This window comes from Vidua chalybeata, chromosome 19, assembly GCF_026979565.1.
Source record: "Vidua chalybeata isolate OUT-0048 chromosome 19, bVidCha1 merged haplotype, whole genome shotgun sequence".
In the NCBI taxonomy this organism is placed as follows: domain Eukaryota; kingdom Metazoa; phylum Chordata; class Aves; order Passeriformes; family Viduidae; genus Vidua; species Vidua chalybeata.
Genome location: NC_071548.1, coordinates 6,135,633 through 6,151,885, shown reverse-complemented (window position 1 = coordinate 6,151,885; position 16,253 = coordinate 6,135,633). Strand labels below are relative to the sequence as shown.

At 39.5% G+C, this 16,253-nt stretch overlaps 1 protein-coding gene across 4 annotated transcripts in view; it reads left to right on the top strand.

Moving 5' to 3' along the window:
• SPAG9 (sperm associated antigen 9) overlaps window positions 1-16,253 on the top strand; it is a 58,499-nt gene that overhangs the window by 7,136 nt on the left and 35,110 nt on the right. For all 4 annotated transcript variants that reach the window (XM_053960005.1, XM_053960004.1, XM_053960003.1 and 1 more), the window contains exon 3: window positions 10,421-10,491. In XM_053960005.1, the coding sequence (XP_053815980.1) occupies window positions 10,421-10,491 (71 nt within the window). The remainder of the gene's footprint in view (window positions 1-10,420; window positions 10,492-16,253) is intronic.

Genomic DNA, 16,253 nt, shown 5'->3' with positions numbered 1-16,253 from the left:
GAATTATTTATTTCTAGGAGTTTTCATTTTTATAGAAAAAGGTTTAGGGAGAACACTTCCCTTTTTAGAGATGTTCTGTGTAATTGAAAAAAAAAACTTCTGGGAACTTTGGAAAGAGATGATAGTGATCAATTCTCTTGAAACGCTTGAAGTTATACATATATTGTAGTTTAGACATTCTGCTGGACTGCTTCTTATCCAGCCACACAATCATTGAAACTTCATCATCAGTTTTTCTACTTTTATGTTTTAAGCTTCTAAGCTATCTTCTGTTGATGTGAGACTGATGTGTTCATCAGTTAATATTGAGCTTTTATTGCTGGACCCTGCAGGAATGCAAAGTGAGACTGTGACGAGGCTGAGAGATGACCAGTTTCTAAAATCAGTGCCAGTCATCAAAGTAGCCCCTTTTCACTATTCTTTCTTCCTTTATTTCTGCTCAGCTACATTTCCTGCCCCTAACACAGTAAGTTATAGCTCTTTTCCAGCTGAAACTCTAAAACTTTTCCTGTAAAGTTTAATTTTCAGTGGCATGATTGAGTCTGTAGCAGGGCAGGAGTATTAGTCTGAGAGTGTTAAGATGAATGTAGATGGCATCTAGAGCAGAATTTTACTGAAATTTGACAGTTCAGAATGTTGTTGGCAAATCTTAGAGGTATCACCTGCTTCATTATCCACTGTTCAAATATTCCCAGATTCTGTACAGGCAGGGATGAAGGAGCTCTTCAAGCAATCTTTCCTAGCAAAGACCAGGGTGATTATTTCCTAGAATTGTCTCTTTGTAGATGAAGTCAGGCTAAAATGGATAATTGTAGAGATTTTTACCAAAAACCCTGAGATTCGTGTGGAACAGTTGTTATGTGTGTATTTAAGAGTGTCACAGGAGAGGAAAAGAAAACATTGTAGCAGGAGTTAAGTTGCCTGTTTTGGTAACAAAGACGCTGTTTCTAGAAGGCCCGTGCTCTAAACATACAGCCCAAACAGCTTGCTTATGGGAGACCCTGCTCTCTGACAAGAAGATTGTGGATCAAGATTGCATCCTGTCCTGTAGGCCATGGCTTTATTCTGTTAGTACAATCCAGAGGACAAAGTGGTTGCACGGAAAATAAAAATCAGTTGGGTTTCTGGCAATGTACGTGGCAGCATACCTGGAGTTTCTCTGATAGAAATTACATTTATCATCTATTGATAACAACATTTTATGTTGCTCTGTGAGTCTTTTGGTGTGAAATTCTCTTTTTGCTTTGAAGCCTTCAAGTATATGTATGATTTTAAAGTTTTATTTATATATTGTGTGTATATGTGTGTGTATAGCGATGACAATAATGAAAGGATTTGCCCAAGAAACTCAGTTGTTCCAGTAGAAGCAGTGAGGGTTGCTAGAACTACTTTTTTTTTGTAAGAAGTAATGTTGCTAAAAACAGTTACCATAACTACGTAAAGCTCTAGTGATAGAACAATGATTTTAGACAGTTCCAAAATATATTTATTGGAGAAAAAAACATCTTTGTATTGGAGAAAAACCTTCTGTGATGGCAAAATTGTATAATTGGAGAAACAATAGGGCTGGGTTAAACACTGAGTTTGCTTATGCTTGGCTTTGATAAGCTGTCTGGGACAGCATGAAAGGCTGCTGGGAAGATTTGACATGCTGCTGATGCAGAGCAAGATCAAAGGGGATATAAGCACATTTGTTGAACACCTAATGAATATTATGCAAGTTAACTGGTTTTTTTAGTGATCTAAATGTCTAAGATATGAAAACCATCCAAGTACATATTTGTGAAGCACCTTAACCTTACTGCATTACCTTGTTTTGTTTTATAGACCAAGCAACTGGCATGTTCTACAATCCCAATCACTGATGTGCCACCTTAATTCAGCTCCAAGTCTTTTAGCTACATTTCTTTTTCTCTTCTACTTCCTATAGTACTGCCTGTGCATCTAAATTAGGCTCTGGTATTGCTAACTGTCTTAACCACGTCGACATTCAAAACAGTGGCAGTGTTATCACTGTTAATGGGAGTTGCAAATGTCTGGCACAGAGCAAGTAACCAAATAAAACCTAGGTCTGGAGTGCAGAGTGAGATCACAACATCAGTTGAGGATATGAGTAATAGATTAGAATGGAAAACAGGTAATACATGGTGCTGTGTCATACTTTACCTACGAGACTTTTTGCTTTGTGTAGGCTGCCTGTGCTCTGTTTTTCCTCAAATAAGCAAAGCCTGTGAGAACAAGTTTTGTCCATTAAAAAGTTTTGACTCATTCTCTTTAACACTGGAAGTGCTGAGCATTTAGTGAAGACTTGTCAGCTGGGGCAGCTTTTAAGTTACATGGTTGAGTTCTGCTTGATTGTATGTCCTTAAATCTGTGTGCCAGTTAAAATTGCTCAAGTTATGGTTATGTCCTGAATTTTAAGTAATTGTTTGTGCAGTCTAAGTGATTGTCATACTAAATCAAAAGAAAAAAAAAAAGTATTTCTTTGCACTTAAATTTACCCTGTGGGATTCCATCCTTAGCCGTGTGTTGAATCAGTTAGATTGGAATAAAGCTGCCATTTGAAATTCCTGAAGTGAAATCACGAGGTTATTTTATGTCAACCAGTTGCTAAGTTCCTATGGTTCGTTGACTTCTTTTCCCCTAATCAGAAATTGAAACAGTTGCTGCCAGATGAGTGAACTACCTTGAAGTGCTCTGTTCTTTCTTAGGAGGAGGTGGAAAGAGGGGGAGATGACCACAAAACACTGCTGGGAGGACTGTGAGCCCAGCAGGTGATGAAATCCCAAATGGTGGGAGCAGATGCACTGCAGTTACCACTCCTGCATGATGTGTAGCACTCAGTCATGGTAGTTGATGGGTTGTGGTGGTTGCCTAAGTCAAGTTTGCGGCAAAAAAAAGGTGCAGTATGTGGCACCCTGGGATAAATTCATTGAACTTTAGAACTGCTTAAAGGAGAGCAGAGGCGTAAGGATTTGTGGCTTCTATTTGAGCACAGGAATGGGCAGCACTGATGAAACTCCTTGGCTTGTGATCCAGCTTTTCATCTTGTGTTGCACTGCTGCTCTTGGCCGTAACTTTCCCTGGGTTGCTTCTGTCCCTTGTGTGGCCTGGCTCTCAGCCGTACCTGGACAGAGAGGGGGGAAAGTCAGTGCCTGTGCTCTTGGAGTCTGTGCCACGTGGAAGCTCAAGCAAATTAAATAGCACAAAGTTCCTGGGGATTTGTTTAGGAATGGTATTGGTAAAAGCAGAGATTTTGGAAGTTCTTGCTGTGGGTCTATAGTAAACTTTTACTGAATGATAGCAAATGTCTATTCTTGGGTGTATGACTTACCTAGAATTCATGTAATTTTTTCCTTCTCAGCAGCAGAGGGCACCTGTGAACATGATAATGCCACATGTTCAGTAAATAACATTCTTCTGTTTTGCTGTGGTATATCTGAGGCCAATGCCAGTCTTTGATATAATCTTAAGTATTTCTTATGAGAATTTGAAAATACCTGACTTCCACATTACTTCAAGTCTTTGTGTTGTGAGACCCCCTTGTTCTACTTCTAATTTGTTTGCAGCATTAAAATATTTGAAATGTCAACCCTGGACCTGGAAAATAGAGGGCTGTTAAAAAACTTGTAGTAGCAATACATAGCTCCTTTGTCCAGCAGTGCTCTGTGAAGGCACATGATACTGCTGGGATAGTGCTCAGTCTCCAGTTACAGGAAGGGATGAGATCTTCTCAGAGCTCACAGGATGTTCCACTGAGTTCTGCGGGGGGGGCGGCTACAGAGGTTTCTTTTAGTTTCCTTCCTTGCCTCTTTCTGGGAATGTCAGTTTACTTTATGTATTACAGGCTATAAGTTAATTAAATTTTTAGGAGTAAAAAATGACTACTATATTTTGACTTACTACAGGAATGGAACAGCTTTGGCATAAGTTTTCTGGAAGAATCATTCTTGGAGTAACATATTTATTAGAGAATCTGAAAAACACAATGTCTGTATGACTGAAGTACTTTCTGATGGAGGTGGTAGGCTGTGGGAGTTGAAAGATTTGGCTCCTTTTCTGGATCTGCCTAGTGCTAAAGTACAACCAAGATAACAAACTGCATTTGACAAGAAAGCACATATATCTACATACCTGACTATCAAACCTGAGCTTTGTGTGCCAGATAGATTACATTTGGGGGAAACTGCATTGAGAAAGAAACCTAATGAAACAAACAAACAAACCCCAAATAAGTATAATCCCAAGAAACAGCTCTTGGGTTTTGGAGCGGTAAATGTTGTGACACAACTCCTGGGATGGTATTTCCCATGTCAGGTGACACTCTGCAGATATTGCTTGCTGAAGGTTTTATTTGGGATATGAGACAAATGCTTTGGAAGCTGACCTAAAAACATTTATTTTTCTCATAAGCTAAACAGAACTATTGCATCTTCAAGAGAAGATGCAAGAGCAGGTTTTGTTGTGAATGTTCTGCAGATGTTATTCGCTATCTGATTTTCCTCTGAGCTCTCAGGACCCCAGCATTGCTGCAATGTACACCCAGGCAGACAGCCACTCTTGGATAATCTGAAGGCATCCAATATCCGAGTTATCTCTGCACATGGGATATCGTGCGGCTCATGTGGATCTGTAGTTAACAGGGAGACTCTGATGTGAAATTTAACAGAAACTTACCAAAAGATTGTTTTGAGATTTGATTTGTGTATCTGCACAGATGGTGATGTGAATAACTAAACTGGTGTGAAACAGCTCTGTCAGTAAATGCTGCTTCTAGGGATGGCTCAACTGGTGTTTATCTCAAGGAATACAAGAAAGCTTTTCAATAGGCCCTGGAAAGAAGTTGAAAAGTTCAGGTTTGTCAGTGGGGGTCTGGATTGTTCCTGCTTCATTTTCACAGACTGAAAGCAGTAGAACTAATCTAATTTCCAGCAAAGGAGGAACAGAGTGGCTTGAGTTCTTGTATTTCTTGATTAGCAGATGTGGAACTGAACTGTTTGCTAGTGTGTTCTCAGTGTGGATGTTCTTCATCTCTGATGATATCAATCATTTTCTCAGGTTTGTATAACAGGCAGATTCCCCCTGCCCTTTGCTACGCTGTGCCTCAGGTATCAATCACTACACCTGAAAAATCCTTCTGTAAGAAGTGTGAGTACCAGGGTGCTCTGGAAAGGGAGGCTTTCCCCCTGACTGTGCATTTCACAGTGCCTTTCCTGGCTTCCCGATTCTGTTCCCAAAGACCTGCTGTCTGTGTGGTTCTGGGAGCCAGCAGCACACTAGATGGAGCCCACTAGATGGAGCAGCTATCTCCAGAGCCAAGCTACAGGACTCAAGGCTTAAATAAAATGGAGTAAGAAATTAGAACAATGATTGGCCTGCTTTAAGCTTAGCTGTTAATATACCTGAGCAAAAGTCGTGAGAAGAGCTTGAAATCCACTGGTGTATAATTAACTGCTCATGTGTGTTTTTAAGTTAAGGGAGTATTGTAGTTTATGTGCTGGAGTTTGGTCGTTATAGTGATTCTGTTGCTCAAAATACTGCAATAACTTAAGAAAATTACTTTAAATGTATTTTAGAATCTTACATTCCTGAGTTAACTGGCTTTTAAAACAAATCCAGTCTGCTAAACCTTGTGTGTCCACACTGACTTGATGTGGATTTTATCAGACAGGGAGTTTCTTCAATAGCCAAGTGTATAAATGGAGCATCCCACTGTTTGCAAAGCAGTCAATGAAAAGTTTTCTCGGTGAAACACCTCTTTTGCAGAGACTGGGCAAGAAGTTGGATTTTGGGCTTGATTTTGTGTAGAAGTTTCTGGTATATATTCTTGATTGTTTGTGTTTCAGCCTATGTGAGGAATGTCCTGGCACGTGGTTGTCTTTATATTAAATGTTGTAGCAGAATATTTAAAGAGTTTTGGTTTTCTTAAGTTTTGTTTCAGGTTTTTGGTAACAAATTGCAGGGATTTTGTGTGCCTGAGACATAGCGCAAACTTGAACAGTCCAGAAGTGTCAGGGGTAAGACCATTGCTGCTGCATGTGTTGATATTTGCTATCAACAGAGCATTCTTGACAGCTAAATTATCTTCATAATTTCAAGTGCCCTACTTATTAAACTGATATCTAGAACTGTAGTTCACAGTATAAGAGCTACTTGAACATGTTGGTCTTGTCAAGGGGTTGAATTTTTCACATGTTTTACAAATTAGTTTTCTGTGCTGGTTTGATTTGCAGGTCTTACCACTTCCAGGTTAAACACTTGTTTGATAGCTTAGTCCTCTTGTCAGTCCACGAGTGATGTGTGTGCTCTTTGGCAACTACTTAGGAGGTCATAAGGTCCTTCTGGATCTGTATCTTCACTTTGCTGTGGGACCTGCATTAAAGAATAGTGCCAGATGAAAGCTGTCCAAGGAGAGTCTTCAGACAATACTGGTGCCAGGAAGGGCTTGTTAATGAGCTGGATCTCTGTCCTGGCTTGTGTAGGAAGAACTTGTAATTCCTCTTGAAGGCATCACACTGGTTGGATTTGCCATTCTAGCAGGTCTGTTTCTCTTTCTCCCCCTCAGGCTTATCAGGAGTTTGAGTCAGAGGACAACATACAGATGAAGGGTGTTCCAAACTTGGTAAAAGCCATCAGATTTGGGAGGTAAGCTCTGACTTCTGAACAGGCAGGGTGGGCAGCTTGGCTGCCTAGTTCCTCATAATGCTGTCAGGAGACAGAAACTCCATTTTCTCTAGTTTACTATTACATTTACATTAAGCCATTTTTAGGCTTCATTGGTTTTCTGTGAGAGAACTTTGATCAAGATAGGTATCTCAGGTCATTAAAGGTGTTAGAACATTGATAGTGCTGGAGAAGTTTGCACTAGGCCTTGGGTTTGAGTTTGTGGTGATGTTCCGGGGGATGCCTTTGCATCAGCCTAAAAGCACTAGAATATTTGCATTTTGTGCTCATACTTATGATACTTGAAAACCTTTGTATTTTTCCACATAAGCTTCTAAGAGTGAGTAGTGCAACTTTTTTGTTGCATGTTATATTTTGCACATATATTATCTTAAACAATGTAATCTTGCAATGTAAGATCCTCCTTGATGTAACAAGGCTTTGTAACGGCTTTGTAAAGACACATTGCAACAGAGACAATGGATACTTTTGCTTCTAGGGTATTTATAATCAAACTAATTTTATCGTCCAACCACAGGAATTTGATATGTTAGTGGAAAAAATCTGAGATTGAAATATCAGAGGAGCTTTTTGTATTGTTACTTAAGTCTGATAGGAACTATGTCTGGTTGGCACTTGACAGGCTCAGCATGTGGCAGGCAGTGCCAGCACACAACTCCATTCCTCTTGGGGTGTTATCAGGGCCAGACTTCTACTCCTTTGTATGTTGATGTATTAAAATGGAACTGGCAACAATTCAGTTTAAAATGTATTTCTGGATGCCAGTGAAAGGCATTTTGCCCTCCTATTTAGTTTCCTGCTACTCCTGATGGAAATATTCCTTTAATAGTGCCTTAAGTTTCCCAAAAATTTTGGGGTGAGAATCTGGTGGTCTTCCTCAAAATTCTTCTGACTCTGTGATCAAATCGGTGGTGATTTCTGATCCTTGTGGAATATCTGAACTCTTGCACAATGTTTAATTGGAAAAAGAAAGTGTATTCCGTTGGTTTTTTTTGACAAGAACTTATCTTGATGGGAGGCGTATTTTGGGTAGAATAGATTTCTAGTGCTGCATCTCATCCTGCTGGTATTGGAAAAACCAGTTCTGAGGACTGTTGATGTGGTGTCTGTTGAGGGTATGTAACTTAGTGAAGAACATCTTCTGGATGAAACTTCTACCTCTAGCAGTGTAATGTATGGCACAGCTGGAAATGACTTCCAGAAGAAAGTGCTTAATGTCAGTTTTATCATCTTCTGGGCCCTTAATTGTTTTAACCTTTTGTACTTAATGAAAACGGTGGTCAGATCTCATGGAGATATCCTCCTTGACTATGCAGCATCACTAGCTATGTCCATTTGTCTTCAATGACTTGATTCAAGGAACTATTTATTATAACTGGGCCATTAAAGTTTTAAAACATTTTAAAGCTTTTCTTTCTTCACAGATGGAAAAGTGGTGTGCTTCTTTATGGAACCTCAACCCCACCCAAGCATGTGTTGTATCCGTAACAGTGGGAAATGCTTTTCTGGATTTCCTGAAAGCTTGTTTTGGGCAGCTGCAAAGAAGGGCGTTGGTAACACCTGATGTGGTGTTAATCTTCATTAAATGTACTGTTGAGTACTTTCCCAGAATCCACTTGCAGAATTCATCCCTGGAGTTGGCTACATTGTCCAGACATGAACTCACTGAACAGTGTTGGGTGCATCATCCTGGTGTGTGTGGGAGTTCCGGGCGAGGCTGAATTGAGCCATGACTTCACCACCCAGCATGAAGCAGCGGGGAGGCTCCTTGGACACTGTTTATTGGAGAAGGGAGATGGTTTCAGCAAATACAAGGTCCATCAGTTATACAGTTTGCACTTTCTCATGTCCTGTTTTCCCAAAGAAGGTTTAGCACAGTGGAAAGGTTACAAGGGAGATCCTCTGGGACCTATGGTACACAGCCTGGGCACAGTGTGCTCATGTGAGAGCTGCTGAATATTTCCGATGGCCTGCTGTTTAATATCTCATAACTCATGACTAGGATGTTAATTAGGCAAAGATAGTGGATAAAATATGGTCTGTCACTTCATAGCTTTGTTAATTGTAAGTTCTGACCCTTGTTTCTGTGACATCTTACCAAAGGCTTCCATAAAACCTCACTTCAGATGTACAAGGAGACTTAAAACACCTTGTGCCTCAAAACAATAAATGGAACTCTTCAGTAGTGTTCTGCATTACATAAATATGTATTTTTTAGATGCATGCATTTTGCTGTAAAATAAATTTTTCTCTCTATTGTGTTATAGATACTTCTGCCTCCCCTGCTGCTATTTGATCCAAAGAGCTTTTGTTCTGTTCGATAACAGGGCAGAAATGGAAACATTTGATCTGGCAATGGTATAAATAGTATTTGATATAATATTTTGGCCATATATTTATAAGTGGACTGCAAAAGGTTCTGTCAAGGAGCATAATGTTCTTATAAGAGCAAGATTAGATCAGTAGTGCAGAATGTTTATACAGATTTGAGTGAGTAGACAGTTATGTATTTTGGTTCCAGCATTTGACTTGGGCAAAGTCTTTTTTCCATTAAAACATACTTATGATAAAACACTGTGCCAAAATACAGATATATAGATCAAAAAGAAATGATATATGGAGAATTAATTTTCAGGAGACCCAGCTGACAACAAAAATATGCAAAGAGCAGAGAAGATCTTGACATTTGTCTTCAGATAACGTGTCTCTGGCAATGACTCTCTGGAAACATGGAACTATAAATTTGAACTTTCCCAGGGATATTTAAACATAGCAAGTAGAATAAGCTCACTTACAGAATTTGATACTTATGTATCATATGTGTATGTATGATACTTATGTGACATATGTGCTTATGTCACATAAATATTGTGTTCAAAAATACCTGAATAAAAAGATAGAATTCACATCTAAGCAGCAAAAATATTTTGTCTTTGAATGACACAATAAGTTGTGCTTAGAAGGTTCTGAATTCTTTTAGTTTTTCTGCACATTAGTTGCATTGGGATATCACAGTTTGTTTCTGCTCAGTTTCATCTGAGCTGAAAGACAGCACAGATGAACTGAGCTGCGCAGTTGGTTTCATCTCTCTCTAATAAGAACTTACTGTTTAAAGTTCTCCCAAATCTGCTAGATGTATTTTTAATTTCTTGGAATACCTACAGAAGTATTCAAATGTTTTCTGTCTTTAAATCTATTGCCTTAATGCTCAGTGAAGTGTGAGGAATGCCAGCAGATACTTTAATTTCTGTATCATGTAGGGCTTGAACCTGTTTCAGCAGATACCTTGCTTATGTTTGTCCTGGTTAAACACCTCTGGAAATTGTGTGGATGTGTTTTAGTGAACTGATGCAGGACCTTAGCTGGAGCCCATGGCTTCATCTGGGATTGAGTGATGTGGTTTCTGCCTCTTTCTGCAGTTTCCATGTGAAACAATCTGGATTGAGGTGAGCAGTAAGCTGGCCTTGAATCCCCTCTCAATGGCCTAGCAATCAGCAGGGGAAAATAGGACTTGGGCTCTTTAGGGGAATGCAAATTGCAATATTGTGCTGCTGTTGATGTACTTAGAAAGCTCAGTGATAAGAGCTTAAAAACAAAAACACTGACATACTTTTTATCCTGCTTTGTGCTCTTCACTTCTAGGAATACTCTAATCTACTTGCTTAGTCTCAGACAAGTCAGTCTCACTTACTAGAACTCTGAATTTAGTTTTAATTATTTTATTTTTTTTTTCCAGTTAGCAGACTTGAGGAGCGGGAGGCAGAACTCAAGAAGGAATACAATGCACTTCATTCAAGACATACAGAGGTAGCTTGTTATCTCAAGATGATTTTGGGGTATTTGTAAAAATGTATCTCTGTGGAAAACCTTGTGTTTTGAACAATTGGGAGAATTAATGAATATTTTTGTTTGTACACTGAATTGTAACCAGGCTTCATTTAGTGATGTAGTTTTTCTCATTCACATCTGATTGACTATGTCTCAATGTTTGATTACACATCTGTCATTTTTATAGCTTTGTCAGATACGGAGAAATTTTAAAAAGGAATTTGTTCTTCCATATTTCAGAGGCCATTCCTCAAAACTCACTAATAAGCTTCAAAGAAACAGAAATGAAATTACATTTTCATACACTTTCTGTCAATTTTCTGTGTTGGTTTTATTTGTACCATTGAAAGAAAAAGTCCTTTCAAAACCTGGCCTACTGGGATTTGTGATTAAAAGAATTCCCTGCCATACTTTATTGATAGCTATTGAAAATGGGATTTGCTGATGAAGATGGAAGAAGTTTGAATTTGTTAATTTAAGTAAGTAAGAACCACACTGTTTAAGTTGGGTGCAAAGCACAAAAACAGGACTTGCAGTGCTTCAGTTTTCATTAGAAGGTTGTCTTTCCCATGCAGGGATGTTTTACTGCCTAAGTCATATACATATTTTAGTGAGGAAGTCACTAAGTCCTTTGAATTATTCTGATTAATCTAGAGTCCCACTTGAGCACAGTTCTCCTGACTTTCTTTGCTTTGCCTTTGGAAGGTCAGAGAGTTGGTTTTAGATCCTTGCTACCAAAGAGAGCAATGCCATACTGACTGCTCCCAGTCCGAAAGACCCATGAGGGGAAAGGGGAAGCAGATACAGTTGTCAGATTTGGTTACCATAATGCTTTCAGCAGCCTTAAGTGTTTTATATTGACAGCAGCTGAAAAGTGCCTTGGAACCACGACCAATCTGTAGTGCTTGTGTGACAAGACTTCTGAAGCTCTTAAAAATAATCATATGTTTACTGAAATTATAGCATTTTTAAAATCACATTTGTTATTAGATAGCTGCTTTAGAATGGCACATCTGTTGAAAACTGGAAATCTAAATAAAATGAGAAGTGACAAACCTTAATGCTGCCCCTGAGGTTTGGCATCCTTTTGATCTGGAAGTACTTCAGAGTATTGGGTGCTTGCAGAGTTCCAGTTATTGTAATTCTAACCTGTGGTTTCTGTCACAATAGAACTGGCAGATTTTTATTGAATCCTGTTTCACAGAATTCAAGATTAAATGTATTGGGCACCATTAATTCAATGAAACACTAATGTCATGTTCTGAATATCATGTCATAATATGTCTGAATGACATGTTCTGCATAAGTTTTGCTCCAAAATGGACAACAGCCTCTGCTGATTTGATTTCAATTTATTAAATGCTTTTACATCTTAAATTCACTTTCTTTGGTGTAGGGAGAGAAGTTTCCTTGGGCTTTACTATTACTGGGGTGACTATCCTTTCTTCATAAAGAAATAATTTGTAGTACACCATGGTATATCAATAGCTCTGTTCTCCTAAAATCAAATCTGTTTTCTGTACTCCTCCCTTTCAATACGATTGCTTCCTTGAGTCTTTGTTTTCCAGACCAGAGTGAATCTTGCAAAGATGCATCTGATTAAAGGATGGTGCATCTCAATATTTTAATGTTGTATCTGGTGCATGTTTGAGACTCAGGGACAAAAATCCCTGGGAACAGGAAAGGACTGGCTGATAATAATGCCCAATTCCCCATTTCCTTTGTGATTTCCTGCTTCCCTTTCTCCCAACAAATTCTAAAACTTTATATCTGTGTAGTAACTTTCTTCTTTTAATGCAAGGTATTTTGGCAGATATCCAACTTCCTTTCAGCATTTAGGTTTATCAGTTTTATTTGATCAAATATTTCTAAAAAATACTTGGTTCTTAAACTTTTTTCTTCCATGTTTTACTAGGAAGGGATACTTCTTTCCTTCTGAGTCCACTGTTTTCTTTACAAGAGATCCATCTTTGGTACTTACTGAAATGGCAATTGTTTTTGTTTAGTTGACCAAATAATAAACAGAGCATTTAGAAAGATTTTTTTTCATTTAGCTCTGAGATGCTTACTTTGACAGATGCCATGTTAAAGATGCAATGTAACTGCATTTTGTGCAATCTGAATTTCTAGCAACTTTTCTCTCTTCTGTCTTCATTATTTGTTTCCTTCCACCTCCCACCCTCCCTTATTCTTTACTTCACTGATGAATATTTCAGAGTTGGATGTCTTTCTCTTCCAACTCCTGACCTGAGGTTCTGTATTCATGTCCTTCACAATACCCACCTTTCAGCCCTCCCTATCTGTCTGTGGCTGCCTTTGCTAGAGTTCACTGCCCAGAAAAGGTGCTGGCTCAGCACCCCAAGGAATGTCAACCATTTTCAATCCTAATGGACTTCTGAAACTGAGTCACCTTGGGGAGTTCTACCGGGCGAAGTGAAGCAGGGCGCTGAATCAATTCCTCTCCACAGTGTGTGTGTTGTGGTGAGCGCTGGGAGTTCTCATTGGAGCTCAGCCTGCCAGAGACAGGGTCTGCATTGCAGTTCCAGCACCAGCCTGCCCAGCAATGAAGTTTCTGCAGCTGCAGGGATAGCAGGGCTACCCTGGCTGGGGAGAGCTCTGGGGACAGGCTTTACCCTCCATCACCCTTCTGTTAAATTAGCGTCTGTCTTGCTGCTCTCTGGAGATGGCGGTGGGCTGGCTGGTGTGAGTACAAGATATCCCATTAAGCCTCCTTCCCACTAAGACTGTACTTGGGCTAACTGGCTTGATTTTAAATGGAGTAGGGTATAAGAATCTGAGCATTTGAGATGGCAAATTGGAAGGTGGGGTGTAGCAGGTAGTGAAGAGGATAAAATGTTTGGTCAGAACAGAATGGATGGAACAGCCTGAACATGTTCTGACTTCTGTGCTCTGGTTCCTTGTCGTTCTTGTGCTTGCAGTGGGTTTTGATCTTGTGCTGATCATACTCTGCTCTAACACTCAGATGAGATGAGTGACAAAGCCATATGCTGGAGTTCCTGAGGTGGAACTTCTGGAACCTAACTATGCAAAGTCTTGTTTCCATCTTTCTCTGATTGTAAAGGACCAGATGCAGGAAGCAATCATACAGCGAAGGGCAGTGTGCTGGAAAGCAGAATGTTTTACGGTGGTCTAACACTAAAGTCGTCAAGTCTTTGCTCTTTGAATTAGAAAGGAATTCTGCCAGTTGCCTCTTGTATCTGTTCTGTTTAATAGAATCTGACTTGTTTTCATTCCTGGATAAAAGCAGGCCTGTCTGCTCTTTGTAGCTGTGAGGGCTTTTTTGCCTTTGCTGCTGAGATGATGCACTGCTGCTGCCGTCTCTTTCAGAGCAAACCATTCAGGGTGCTTTTGCCTGGTGAGTAGGAGGTAAATGATCTTTCTTTTTTCTGCAGAGCTAAAGGGCATAACTTCATAACTATGGCACTGGCTTTTTAAAGACTTGGCTAAGGCTTTTATATTTATTATTCTTTCGGGAAACTGAGGCAAAGCAATACTTGAGAATACTGGAGAAGTGGCCTGTGGCCTCTCTCTGCACAGGTTTCCAAAAGAAACCATTTTTTTCTCTATTTCAGTAAGTTACTAATTTTCTCCTTTGGGAAACACTAGACTGAGGTGGTTTGATATTTTTCCCTGACACACAGCATATGGGCTTCGTTTAATGAAGCATAATTGGGCCATGGAAGTTTCTCAGTGTTCTGCACTGATACAATATGACAGAACAGTGAGCCTGGCTCTGGCATTGGGAGTGGACTTTGTCAGGTTCATTAGGATAAACATATCCCTGGCAAGTCCCTGGGCTTTGTTGGCAGGGGACACGAAGAGAAGGCTAGTGGAGTTGTCTATTTACAATTATAGCTAAGCATGGGCAGCTGTCACATTGTCTGTGAGATTAGACTTTGGATATCGATTCAAGTAATTAGTTTTTCTAAAGCCTTATGCTGAGCATTAACAGGTTGGTCTATAAAACCTGGATGTAACATCTTTACATACTGATGTATCTGCCAGCGATACCATCTTGTGTGTGCATAAAGATGCATCAAGCTCTCCAGTGGGAATGGTGCTTTTACTTAGGTGCGAAACTCGCCATAAACCCTGAAAGGAAAGAAGGTACTTACGTGGAAGTATGTTTAGGACTTTGATACTGAATCAAGGAGATTCTAGAAATATCTGTTACCTCAATAAATCTAGATTATGTGGAACAGAGAAAGATCTATATACACACAGTTGGGTGCACATTCCCAAAGGGAGGAGCTGCTTGTGCCCAGCCTGATTGGATCTGCAGGATAAGCAGCAGGGTCTATAGCACTGAGCCTGGTCTGACAGCCAAAGAATTACTAAAACCTGTCTGGGGGAGCTGAAACAGTGACATAAAAAGGAAGGAGGAGCGAAAGAGCAGGGAAGGTATAAAGGAGATGCTCTCAACTTGTTTAAGACAAAGGTGCAGGTAACAACATCCCAACATGGCATGTCCACATTTGTTTGTGACAAGTGCCAGGCTTGTATACACTGGGAGTGGTTGTATTTGCAAAGATAGAACTTGAAATGAATGCCAGGATGTTCATTGTCTTTTAATGAGTGCTGAAGTTTAATATGTAGAAAAACCTTGTTACACTTCTGCAGTTGTAAAACTTGTCACGTGCCCTATGAGGAGACCAATCTGAGTATTTTTATGAGGTGGAAAGACATTGAAATCAATTCCCTTTGAATGCATGTTCACTCTGTAATGTGTTCAAAAGTGTGTTGCAGTTGGTTTGTACATGTGCCTTAAAATCATTAACACCTGAACTGTGAAATGCTGTTAACTAAGGTAATTCTTCCAAGTTCTGACTTTATCTTTAGTCTCCTGAGCTAATCATAATTGAGCAATGTGTTTAATTACAACAATGCTGAAGTGCTCTGTGTTTGTGATGTGTATTCCTAGGAACAACTGGTTGTTTTCAAAATACTTGTGGACTTCATGGGCAGCAGAGTGAATTATCCATAGTGAAAGGTTATGGATGACTAAATATTTACTGCAGCTTGTATTGAAGACAGGTAGACATAGTCAATTATCTATCATCTGTCCTCCAGCATAACCTCAGGAAAAATTGTGCTGCGTGGAGAGCAATTTAATCCATTTAAGTCTATTTTAAAATTGTCAGTAATATTAAAACCTTTTTATTTCAACAGAGGAATAATCTCAAAACACCAGAACTTCTAATCAGATTTTGAGCCCTCAGAATTCTAGTGTATTAATTCATTCTAGGTTTTTGGATCAGAATGGCACTTCATGGATCTGCCAAGGCTTGAGGGTCATTTAGATTGAAAAGATTTTTTGAATGTCATCTGGTTCAAATCCCAGTGGTTTTGGAGTGAGTCTTCAAAGTTTTATTGCAGATGAGCAGTTGGAGTGGGCTTACTTCTCAAGAAGCTGAAGTATTTATTTCTTTACCTTCAAATTACCTTCTTTCCACCTGAAACTTCAAATTAAGTTTGTGGAAGTTGGAAATCCACACACCACTTCTTATGACTCTACAGCACCAACTGTGGAGCTCCCCATCCCATGGGAAGGGAGGGTAAGGAACTCTTTTCCTCGTGGACACTACTCCAGTATTGTCAACTTTTGGGACCCTGAGTTGAGGCAGACAGTGGGCTTTACATGGTGGTACCGCTCTTCTGATTTTTTGGACACCACAGGCACATATAGCGTGGATCTGTGGAGAAATTACTGTGTCGCACTG